The sequence below is a fragment of the Centroberyx affinis genome, unplaced genomic scaffold, assembly GCF_046629955.1.
Source record: "Centroberyx affinis isolate AG114_WGS23_722 - 3 ecotype Tasmania unplaced genomic scaffold, CSIRO-AGI_Caff_v1 ptg000271l_1, whole genome shotgun sequence".
Taxonomy (NCBI): domain Eukaryota; kingdom Metazoa; phylum Chordata; class Actinopteri; order Beryciformes; family Berycidae; genus Centroberyx; species Centroberyx affinis.
Window position 1 is genome coordinate 2,501 of NW_027278951.1, and position 12,010 is coordinate 14,510.

General features: G+C 43.3%; 1 protein-coding gene across 1 annotated transcript in view; it reads left to right on the top strand.

The window, feature by feature from the left end:
• LOC139668105 (neuronal acetylcholine receptor subunit alpha-2-like) overlaps nt 1-10,735 on the top strand; it is a gene marked incomplete at its 5' end in the record, with an annotated part of 13,031 nt that extends 2,296 nt beyond the window's left edge. Inside the window, 5 exons of the mRNA XM_071547557.1 lie at nt 874-983; nt 4,637-4,856; nt 7,253-7,784; nt 8,890-9,326; nt 10,610-10,735. Of these exons, the coding sequence (XP_071403658.1) occupies nt 874-983; nt 4,637-4,856; nt 7,253-7,784; nt 8,890-9,326; nt 10,610-10,735 (1,425 nt within the window). The remainder of the gene's footprint in view (nt 1-873; nt 984-4,636; nt 4,857-7,252; nt 7,785-8,889; nt 9,327-10,609) is intronic.
• Nucleotides 10,736-12,010: the final 1,275 nt, after the last annotated feature.

The window sequence follows — 12,010 nt, forward strand, 5'->3', positions numbered from 1 at the left end:
GAGAGTCTGTAGGTGAAAACAATCTGCTCATCTGGAGCTAAACAGCTTTATTCAGAACACACATCATGAATACAATACAGCTGAGACCTGCTACTTCATTAAAAAACTACCTTTTACACAGAAGAGTAAAGCTACACTTCTTCTCATTCTTATGAAATGAGCACTAATTAAACCCATTTATATGCTTATATGCTGCTTATATGCTGTGGGTTAAAGTGTGGCCACGTTTTCCCCTTTAGGAAAAGACTCGTCAATAAACAGACACAGACTCCAGTAGACAACACATATAAATCTGATTTATTAACACTGAAAAAAAAAACCCTGAAACAAACACAGGAGAGAGAATGTGAATCCTCCTCCCGATGTAAAACTCATCGGCTGATATATGAGCAGAAAACAAAAAAAATAAAAATGAATGAGTCTACAATGGCATTTTACTTAGTGGAAAAACATAGGAAATGCTTCATGACTGCTGCGTTTTTAATGTTGCTACATAGGAAAGCAGATTTTGGAGCCTTGCCTGTATGTTTTGTGAATCATTTTGGCAACTGAATTAGCCTCCAATGAGACTCTCTCCTCCCTGCAGCAGTTGGGGTTGAACGCCTCCCTTGAGCAAGGCACAAAAACCCCCAAAACTTTCCCTGTGTGTGAATGTGTGGAAGTGAATGAGTGGGAGTGAATGAGTGGAGTGGAGTGAGTCTTCCCTGGGGAAATAAAGGCTAAAAGAAAAACCGCTGTACTTTGACATTAAGTCCTCAAAAGCTGCTAAATTAACTGAATCTATATGAATCCTTAAAGCAGAAAGCAGCATATGAATAAAAGACTGTGAAATTGTGTGTGTGTGTGTGTGTGTGTGTGTGTGTGTGTTGACAGGAATGGACGGATTACAAGCTGCGATGGCGTCCTTCCGACTTTGACAACGTGACGTCCATCAGAGTTCCTTCACAGCTCATCTGGGTGCCGGACATCGTGCTGTACAACAAGTTAGTGACACACACACACACACACACACGCACACATACACACATCCCTAGACTACATGCCATGGAAACACCAAACAACAGCAATTTAGTTTAGTTTTTCTTTCTTGAGTTGAATGTTTTACATGGACATTTATTTGTTGAGTCTCATGACCTCTATTATATATAGGCTACTAGAATTTATAACCTCCTCCTCTCCTCTCCTTGTCTCCTCTCTCCTCTCCTCTCCTCTTCTTGTCTCCTCTCCTCTCTCCTCTCCTCTCCTTGTCTCCTCCCATCTCTCCTCTCCCCTCCTGTCCTTGTCTCCTCCTCTCCTCTCGTCTCCTCCTCTCCTCTCCTTGTCTCCTCCTCTCCTCTCCTCTCCTGTCCTTGTCTCCTCTCCTCTCCTTGTCTCCTCCTCTCCTCTTCTCCTCTCCCCTGTCCTCTCCTGTCCTTGTCTCCTCCTCTCCTCTTCTCCTCTCCCCTCTCCTGTCCTTGTCTCCTCCTCTCCTCTCTCCTCTCCTCTCCTCTCCTCTCCTTGTCTCCTCCTCTCCTCTCCTCTCCTCTCCTCTCCTCTCCTCTCCTCTCCTCTCCTCTCTCCTCTCCTCTCCTCTCCTCTCCTCCGTGGTGGGACACAAACACACAAACCGCACTCCAATTATAGTATTGGGATATATATTTTAAAATACATGGGTGCAATTGATAAAATAAGCACTATTATAAGCATTATTCTTTATTAACATATTTTCCGATGTGTTTCAGATGTATTTTTGTCTGACAAAGTCACCTACACCCACATATATACTCATGCTGCACACACACACACACACACACACACACACATACTTGTACATACTGTCGTTGTCGGGTGACAACCTCCTAACTCCGATTTTGGTGATTTTCATGTTTTAGCTTAAATTGAAGGATTACATGCTTCTCTATGGGTTTATGAAGTTCTACAACACTTGGGGTGTATGAAACCTTTTTAAAACCCACTTAATAAACTGAAAAATACATAGTGGTCAAGCTAAAGATAAAGCTGTTTTTCTTTGTTTCTGAAAAGCAGACATTTTGGTGATTCAAGGTTTTCACCCAACAATATACGAGCACACACAGACTCTCTCCCACATAGAGAGAGAGAGAGAGAGAGAGAGAGAGAGAGACAAACGATTTAGATTTTCCTCCAGGTTGAGCTGGAAATTATCTGTTGTGATCAATTACCTCCTCGATCCATAACGGTGTCCTCGCTCGCTGAAGAGTGTGTGAGCAGCAAGGTCAGCCCGTCCCGGCCTGGCCTGGCCCGGCCCGGCCTGGCCCGGCCCGGCCAAACCCGCAGCGCTTCTGCCCCGCCGTCTAGCCAAACAGCAGATTCACACATTATTCCCTACATGAAAAAAAAAAAATGCTAATACATGCAAATGATCTGTGTAAAAAGTGAAAGCCTCTTGCATCAGATTAGTCCAAAATCCTAACTTCCCCCCACAGGGAAGTATTAATTCAGAGATCCGTCTGGATGTGAGGACGAAGCATCGGGTGAAATCCACTTGCGTCATGGAAACGGCGTCGGCGTCGTTAGAATCCGTTATCAATTATTAAACGTTGCCTGTGTACATGAGCATCGCTCCGGGTTTATTGACTCACCTTTTGAGTCTGGGAAATAATGAGAGGAAAACTTTTTGAAACAAGGTTTTTTTTTTTTTCATATTCTGGGGTTTTGTTGTAGGATAGGAGAAGGAATCGACCGTTTTCTCCAGATACTTGTTCAACTCCGTCCTCCATTTCCACTCCTCACCTCTTCTCTTTTCCCTTTCTAACTTTTTGACTTTTTCCACATCTTCCTCCTCTCTACTCACCGTCTCATGCATCCTTCATTCCTCCCTCACTTCCTTCCCTCCTACCTCCATCTCCTCCCCATGCTCCCTAACCCTTCGTCTTCCTTCCTTTGTCGTATTCCCTCGCCTTCCTTCCTCCATTTCCACTCCTCACCTCTTCTCTTTTCCCTTTCTAACTTTTTGTCTTTTTCCACATCTTCCTCCTCTCTACTCACCGTCTCACACATCCTTCATTCCTCCCTCGCTTCATCCTTTCTTCCTTCCTACCTCCATCTCCCCATTCCTCCCTAACCCTTCGTCTTCCTTCCTTTGTCGTATTCCCTCATCTTCCTTCCTCCATTTCCACTCCTCACCTCTCTCTTTTCCCTAACTTTTTGTCTTTTTCCACATCTTCCTCATCTCTACTCTCATGCATCCTTCATTCCTCCCTCACTTCCTTCCCTCCTCCCTCCATGCCCCCTAACCCTTCGTCTTCCTTTCCTTTGTCCTATTCCCTCGCCTTCCTTCCTCCATTTCCACTCCTCACCTCCCTCTTTTCCCATTCCTCTTCTTTTTCCACATCCTCCTCCTCTCTACTCACCATCTCATGCACCCTTCATTCCTCCCTCGCTTCATCCTTTCTTCCTCCATCTCCTCCCTATGCCCCCTAACACTTCATCTCTTTTCCTTTGTCCTATTCCCTCACCTTCCTTCCTCCATTTCCACTCCTCACCTCTCTTTTCCCTAACTTTTTGTCTTCTTCCACATCTTCCTCCTCTCTACTCACTGTCTCACACATCCTTCATTCCTCCCTCGCTTCATCCTTTCTTCCTTCCTACCTCCATCTCCTCCCCATGCCCCCTAACCCTTCATCTTCCTTTCCTTTGTCCTATTCCCTCACCTGCCTTCTTCCATTTCCACTCCTCACCTCTCTTTTCTCTTTCTAACTTTTTATCTTTTTCCACACCCTCCTCCTCTTCTCTACTCACCATCTCACGCATCCTTCATTCCTCCCACCCTTCATCCTTTCTTCCCTCCTACCTTCATCTCCTCCCTGTGCTCCCTAACCCTTCATCTCCCATCATTTGTCGTATTCTCTTGCCTGCCTTCTTCCATTTCCTCACCTCTCTTTTCTCTTTACAACTTTATGCCTTTTTCTCCCCCTTTTTCACCATCTCACGCATCCTTCATTCCTCCCTCGCTTCATCCCTCCTACCTCCATCTCCTCCCCATGCTCCCTAACCCTTCATCTTCCTTTCTTTTGTCCTATTCCTTCGCCTTCCTTCCTCCATTTCCACTCCCCACCTCCCTCTTTTCCCATTCTTTTTCCACATCTTCCTCTTCTCTTCTCACCATCTCAGGGAAGGAAGGATGAAGCAAGGGAGGAATGAGTGCCTTCATTCCTCCCTTGCTTCATCCTTCCTTCCCTCCTACCTCCATCTCCTCCCCATCTCCCCCAACCCTTCGTCTCCTTTCCTTTGTCCTATTCCCTCACCTGCCTTCTTCCATTTCCACTCCTCACCTCTCTTTTCTCTTTCTAACTTTATGCCTTTTTCTCCCCCTTTTTCACCATCTCACGCATCCTTCATTCCTCCCTCGCTTCATCCCTCCTTCCCTCCTACCTCCATCTCCTCCCCATCCCTCCTTTACCCTTCGTCTCCCTTCCTTTGTCATATTCCCTCATCTTCCTTCCTCCATTTCCACTCCTCACCTCCCTCTTTTCCCATTCTTTTTCCACATCTTCCTCTTCTCTTCTCCATCTCACGCACCCTTCATTCCTCCCTCGCTTCCTTCCCTCCTACCTCCATCTCCTCCCCACCCCCCCCACCCCACCCCACTAACCCTTCATCTCCGTCTCTTTTCCAGCGCAGACGGAGAGTTCGCCGTCACCCACATGACCAAGGCCCAGCTGTTCCACACGGGTCGCGTGCGCTGGGTGCCGCCGGCCATCTACAAGTCGTCCTGCTCCATCGACGTCACCTTCTTCCCCTTCGACCAGCAGAGCTGCAAGATGAAGTTCGGCTCCTGGACGTACGACCGGGCCAAGATCGACCTGGAGCCCATCGAGGACGCCGTGGACCTGAAGGTGGGGAGGCGAGGCTTTGGTTTCTGCAAACGTTTATTTCTGCCTCCTCGAGAAATGTTTACCGAACGAAAACGCCAATCTGCCGATGGACGGATTGTAATCTCTTCAAGAAGCACTTCACATGATCGTCTTCTTCTCCTTTGCCTTCCTCTCCGCCGCTAAATCACATCCCCCTCTCCCCTATCGTCTTCCTCTATTTGCACTTAAGATGTTCCAGTCTCATTTAGTAAAAAAAAAAAAGAAAAAAAACAATTGTGCCTTGAGGCGAGGCAGCACAACTGAATAGGAAAAATCATCCTTTCATCTTGTCAGAATGAAATTTTATGTTGAGTATAAACACAAATACACTTTTTGTATGGTGATTTTTATTTATTTTTTGTTTTTAACATACTCAAATTAGCTAATATTTCATGAAAATGTACAAAATTGAAATTAGAACACTTTCTCAGTGGATAAAGTCAGGACAAACCGCATTTTCCTGTTTCATTATGATGATTAAGTAAATAGTTGGTAGTTCACAGAGGGATTTGAAAACATTTTTTGATGAGATTTTTACAAAATACTATGCGTACAGGGAAAATCTCAGATTCTTTTTGCTATTTTTTCCATGTAAAATACCCCATAAAATACAAATGACAAAAGATATATAAAAAAAAACTTCTGTAAATTACCAGCAATTTTGCTTAAGAAGCAAGCAGGTCAAACTTAGTGACAATATCTATAAGTTAAGTTGGTGAAATAAAAAGGGAATATGCCATTTTGTGTATGTTGTACTTGACACAGCTGGTATAAAAATGTAGAAATTAACTATTTTTAGTTGTTTTGTATATTTTATGAAATTTCAGTAGTTATAGAAGCAAAATATAAAAAATTCTCAAAGTTGGCCAAAGCAGCCAAACTTAGTATTTTCACCTGAGATGTCCCACCTTAAAAATCCATGTATCATACATCACACACACACACACACACACACACACACACATTACACCCAAACTGAGCACACTCAAAACGGACAAATGCTGATAGATGCTCTCTCTTTCTCTCTCTCTCTCTCTCTCTGGCGTGAGCACTCTCTCAGATAATCTCCTCCAGTTATAGCAGGGATAAGTCACAATCTTTTTTACAGTTGAGGCAGCGAAAAGAAACCTGTCCACCTCCTCCTACTCTTCATCCTCTCCTCCATCCAGCTCCCATCTGTCCTCACATCGCCTTTTCTCTTCTCATTCCTGCTCCTGTCCCGTTTCATTCTCCACTTTCTATATTCTCTACCTCTCTCCTCCATTCTGTCCTTCTCTCTTCCTCTTCTTTCCTCTATTGATATTGATTGTATCCCATTAAGTTATCTTTGTGTCTCTTGTGATTTACGACCTGTTCTGCCTTTACCTCTTGGTTATGTTGTCGGTGCACACTTGCTCTTTTTCTACGTCTTCTACAGCTAGAAGGACTTTATAACCAATATGTCTTTTTTCCAGTGTGGTCTTTGCATTGCAGTAATAAGTTCTGGAGGAGACAAAATGCACGGCTAAGTTTTTCTAGATCAGCAAAACAGAGGAAACGCCTGATCCTTGAGATGTTTTTCAGGTTCAAAATGCTGATGTTTTGGATATCGCCATATTATATATATATATATTATTAAAGGAGAGCAGTGGGACATACAGTAGACTAGATACAAACACGTTTGCTCAGCTTTGTTCAAACCCACAGAACTTACATTAAATTCTAGATCCAGTCAAGATCCCAAGGTTTCCAAAGATACCAAAGATGTCAGACTGAATTACAGGAAAATATGTATAAAATGATGCACAAGACATCTAGATTTTTTCCATTTGATGTAACGGTGCAGCCGTTAAAAAATGCTGTCTTCAATGAAGCGTTGGAACGAGCAGATACAGAATATGTCTGTGACACTGTGGTATATTCTTCTAACTTTGAAGCTTCCTCAGGGGAAATTAAAGGGGAAATCATGGTGCAAGGGGTTAACACACAATTCCACATGCTCACACTTGGAGACGGCCCATAACCATAAAGTCTTCTGCTTTCGGCCCTTGAGCAGCTCTGTTGGAAGAGTTGGAGGTTTAATGCCTTGCTTAAAGGCACCTTCCTCTCTTTTTTTCCTCCCAAGTTTTTCCTCACATAGTTTATTTTTATCTCCAACCTTCCCCTCCTAAGTCCTGTCAATTTATTAACCTCTTCTCCACTCGTCTACCCTCATTTCTCATCTTCTTTTCCCCTGTCTTATCCTCTTTCCTTACCCTCGTCTCTGCTCTCCACTTTTCCGTTTGCATTTGAGAGTCTCATTTTTCCATTTTGAAATACCCAAATTTCAGATTGAATCCAATCCAATTACTGAAAACTGGGCCCAGAAGTAAAAATAATAAATAAATTCTCTCCTGTAGAATTACTGGGAGAGCGGGGAGTGGGCGATCGTGGACGCCGTCGGCACCTACAACACCAAGAAGTACGACTGCTGCCACGAAATCTACCCGGACATCACCTACTACTTCGTCATCCGCCGGCTGCCGCTGTTCTACACCATCAACCTCATCATCCCCTGCCTGCTCATCTCCTGCCTCACCGTCCTCGTCTTCTACCTGCCGTCCGACTGCGGCGAGAAAATCACGCTGTGCATCTCGGTGCTGCTGTCGCTCACCGTCTTCCTGCTGCTGATCACCGAGATCATCCCGTCCACGTCGCTCGTCATCCCGCTGATCGGCGAGTACCTCCTCTTCACCATGATCTTCGTCACGCTGTCCATCGTCATCACCGTGTTCGTGCTGAACGTGCACCACCGCTCCTCGGCGACCCACGCCATGCCCCGCTGGGTCCGCGCGCTCTTCCTGTCCGCCGTGCCGCGCTGGCTCTGCATGAAGCGCCCGCCGCCTGATCTCAGGTCAGTAAAACGAGAAAACGAGGAAGCGTTTACCGCATGTGACCAAATAACCACAATCCGCATGTTCGCATTTTTCTTTGTGGTTTTTTTTACTTGAAAGTTCACATGGTCATTTATGTGTTTAGTAAGTTAAGTTATTTTTTTTATTTTTTTTATTTAACCTTTATTTAACCAGGCATAAAATAAAAAATTAAATAAAAAAAGAAACGCAGTTAAGTCCAACTTAATGAACTTAATGAAGTTAAGTTTATTTTATTTGACATGGACATCACAGTAGCATTAGAATTGTAACATTTTTGTAGCGAAACGCTAAATTACAACACCTGTCCACAGAAGGCTTTTTTTTAAGAAATTAAAATAGAAAAAAGAAAAGAAAGAAGAAAAAAGATAAGAAACAAATACATCCACAAAATACATCCACAAAATACATCCACAAACACACAAAATACAAAATAGTTTCACAATCCTTAAAGCCAGGTGCACACTACATGAGTTTAGGCCTGATTTAGCTTTTCTTAGAAAAGTTTTTGAGATATTTCAGCCGACTTGTTAAGTTTTGGCCGGTCAGAGAGATCATCGAGTCGAGTCTTTGAGCCGTCTGAGACATTCGATTTTCACGTTCTTGTAGTGTAAGATATGTAAAGACGAGTTTGAGAACGGTGAGCAGCAATAGCCAATAAAAGTTTGCGAGGAAACCAGGCAGAAGAGGTGGAAACTACAGAACAACATCATGGTTTCATAATTTACCTCCAGCTTCTCTGCAGAAAAGAAAACCTGTGCTGCCTCCGTCTCCCCAACCATTCTCTCCTCCAATTTAAGCGTCTAGCCCTCTTATTTATTTCTTTTTTCAGCACAAATGAGTGCAAACACAATAAGTGCTGCGAGTGCTTCCATCTCCTTCCAGCTCCATTTTATCACAATGAGGAGAAAAACAAAGTGATGTTTCATGTTTAGGGTTTCCAGATCCCTCAAGACCAAATTCAAGAGAAGAGTCTTGTAATGTCGACCGGTCATTTTTCGTAATATTTCGGTAAGACCTTTCATAATATCGTCATGGATGTTCTGCTCACTGACACGCTGTCGTCTCCCCCAACTCACTCTGTTCCCTCAGGAGGCGGGGCCTGATCGATAAACTCCTCCCAGTCCGGACTCCAGGCCCCTCCCACTCCGCCTCCGCCACCTGGATCACACAAGAGTCTGACGTCGATCTCCGTGGCAACCAGGACGACGCCGGTCGCCGCGGCTTTCACCAGCTCGGCTCCTTGGACTCGGGAGGTGAACTCAGCTACTGCGATCTCCACGGTTACGCGAACGCAGACACGGACGGCGATTTGGTGAGGCCGGGGGTGGCGAGGTTTTCTCCCTCCGGCTCCTTCCCCCCTCCCTCCCCTCCGCTGTTCGGGTACACCCTCCTCCCGCAGAGACCCTCCACGCTCAGCCTGGACTGGGACGCCCCGACTCCGGAGTGCGGTGCGGCCCATTACCCATCAGCCACCGCTCTGTCTCCTGCGGTGGCGCGAGCCCTGGAGGGGGTGAGCTACATCGCAGAGCACCTGAGAGCCGAGGACGCAGACTTCTCGGTGAGCGCCGGTCTGAATTGTTTTATGGTTTTATCAGGATCCCCAGTAGCTGCCAAATTAAGGCCCTCACTAGGAAGCAATACACTACTCAATGATAAGATAAGAGAATGCTTAAAATAACAACAGTAATACAAAAAAACGGGTAAAGGAAACAAATTAATTCAAACTTAAAGGTTATATGTGTGTATGTATGCATGTATGTATATGATATGTGTGTGTCAACAATTATGTGTTGTATTATTATGAATTATTGTATGCTTAAATGTTTTTAATGTGGACTCTTGGAAGATTAGCCAATGGGCTAAAAGATATCCAAATCAAATCAAATCAAACTAAATCCAGTAAAATAATAGCAATAATAGCAATGAAATAAAATGAAGGTTTACATGGTCAATATCACCAGTTCACTCTTGAGTGTCTTCTTAAAACTGTAATTATTATTTTCCAGCCTAGTGGATACTGGTAACTTATTCAAGTTAGTGTGGATTTTAAATGATTAGTCCTGGGTCTGGGAAGTACTAGGTCGCCACTGTTTTCAGTGTATTCTAACTGATTGACCAAGAATGTAAGATGACTAGAAGATAAAACCTTCCTAAAGAATAAGAGAAGGGATGTAAGAAGTCTGTGTCGAACCGGCAGCCATGAGAGACGTTTATACATCAAAATAACGCTTGTTCCTTTTGAGCATCGAAGGACAGAATAACTGTTGATCTTTCAGTGACTTGGCTGATTGGAGTTGAGTGGAGAGTTGATATCTAAAAGTGTTAAATTATCTCTGGTAGGTGTGAGCTTATATAAACACACGCTGCAGTGTCGGTTTTGACACTGTCAGAGTTAAATTAACACTGACAATTTCACTGTGATTGTTTGGCTTTCGGATACTGTTGCAAAATGGTTACAACTGTTATCAGATGTTCAGCTGGAGCAGAATTCATGCCTAATCTCAAGCGTCATTTTTGCTAAATAACACCTACCTGATTTTAGGAATTTAACAGTAGGTAAATAAGTAAATGAAAACTTAGATTGATGAGGCACAAGTAACACAGACCAGAAATAACTGTTATATAAAAACCTATAATCTATAAATAAAAAAATTTAAAAAAACCTAAATTTAAAGCTGCACAAGGCAACTTTGAACATTGGCAGATCCAAATGGCAGTGAGAGAAAACTGTTCCATATATAGGCCATATATAGTATAGAATAGTACCAATATAGTAGATGATCTAATTTTTCAGTTTCTCTTGATTCTCCCCCCCCCCCCCCCCCCCTTTCTTTTCTGCAGGTGAAGGAGGACTGGAAGTACGTAGCCATGGTGATAGACCGGATCTTCCTGTGGATGTTCATTATCGTGTGTCTGCTGGGGACCGTCGGACTCTTCTTGCCTCCGTGGCTCTCTGGAATGATCTAGAACGACACTGAAAGTCCACCGCTTTCCACTAAATTAATAAAAAAATGAATCAAGTCTTGGTTTGACATGTTTGTGCTTCGTCATCACGGTGAACTGCCGGGTGTTGCATGTATGGCAAGGGAGTTTGTTGTCATACAAAAATCACACATCTGCAAAAAGAAAGTTTTTCAGGAAGGAAGAAAAGAATGATGAAGTTTTCAGCTGATGGCCATGTATTTTTTTTTAAACTACACGAATTCAATACAAGTTTGTGTCGGGTTTCAAGGGCCGAGGGATCAGGAAACTCACTCGACACATAATAAATGAGCTAAAGTTTGAATTCACAACTGCAAAACTACAAAATTGCAGTAACGCACTTTTTCATCCTGGCTAGAACTATATTCACAAGGTTGAGACTCAAAGAGTGAACTGTCTTTCTGAAACACTGATCTTAAACCCCTAAAATGCTCGTTGGAATGCACAAAAAATTATTAAAACTGATTTATAATACAAAACTATATTGAAATGAGCCGACTACAACCCATAACCTCTTTTGCGGAATGATCAAAACCCCCAAAGCCTTTCTTATACAGTGTGTGTGTGTTATTTCTGCACAATGTGTGTATTTAAGTGAGATGGAAGAGAGAGACAGAGCACAAAGCACCCGTCTTAACACTGTCTGATTTGCTAAGTTAATGTCACACTCAATCACACAGCAATCAGAGGAGGAAGAGAGAGGAGAAAATGAAGAAAGGGTGTGGAGAAAAACAGAGACATAGAGAGGTCAAGATGGCAGCTCTGTCAGCAATGTATAAATCTCACAACAGCTGCAAGAATCTCATCCTCAATGTCAAATTTCTGCTCATATCTTCATTTTTTGGATGGCTGTTCACATCTATTATAGATGTAACCCAAATGCAATACCCATACCAACTGACAGCGATGTTGGAAAGTCATCTGTGGCAGAGTAACAATAAGAAAATACATCATATACGTTTTTGTTTCAAACACATTTCGGTAACAGTATAACAAAATGCCAACTGAAGTCTCTATTTGTCTTTCTTTCCATTGTTGTGTCTCTTGTCCTTCATGCTAACGCTGCCTCAGTCAAGCTGTGGTGTCAAAATTATGACAATTGTCTAAGATTTACTTATTGTCATGGCAACACCGACAAATTCTGATTTGAGTGTTCAAGTCAGACGTAGGCCGCATGCCTATGGGATTTGATTCTGTACCACATATCCATTTGATCCAGATCGGAAGTGAATAAATACAACTCAGAAAAAAAATCAGAAT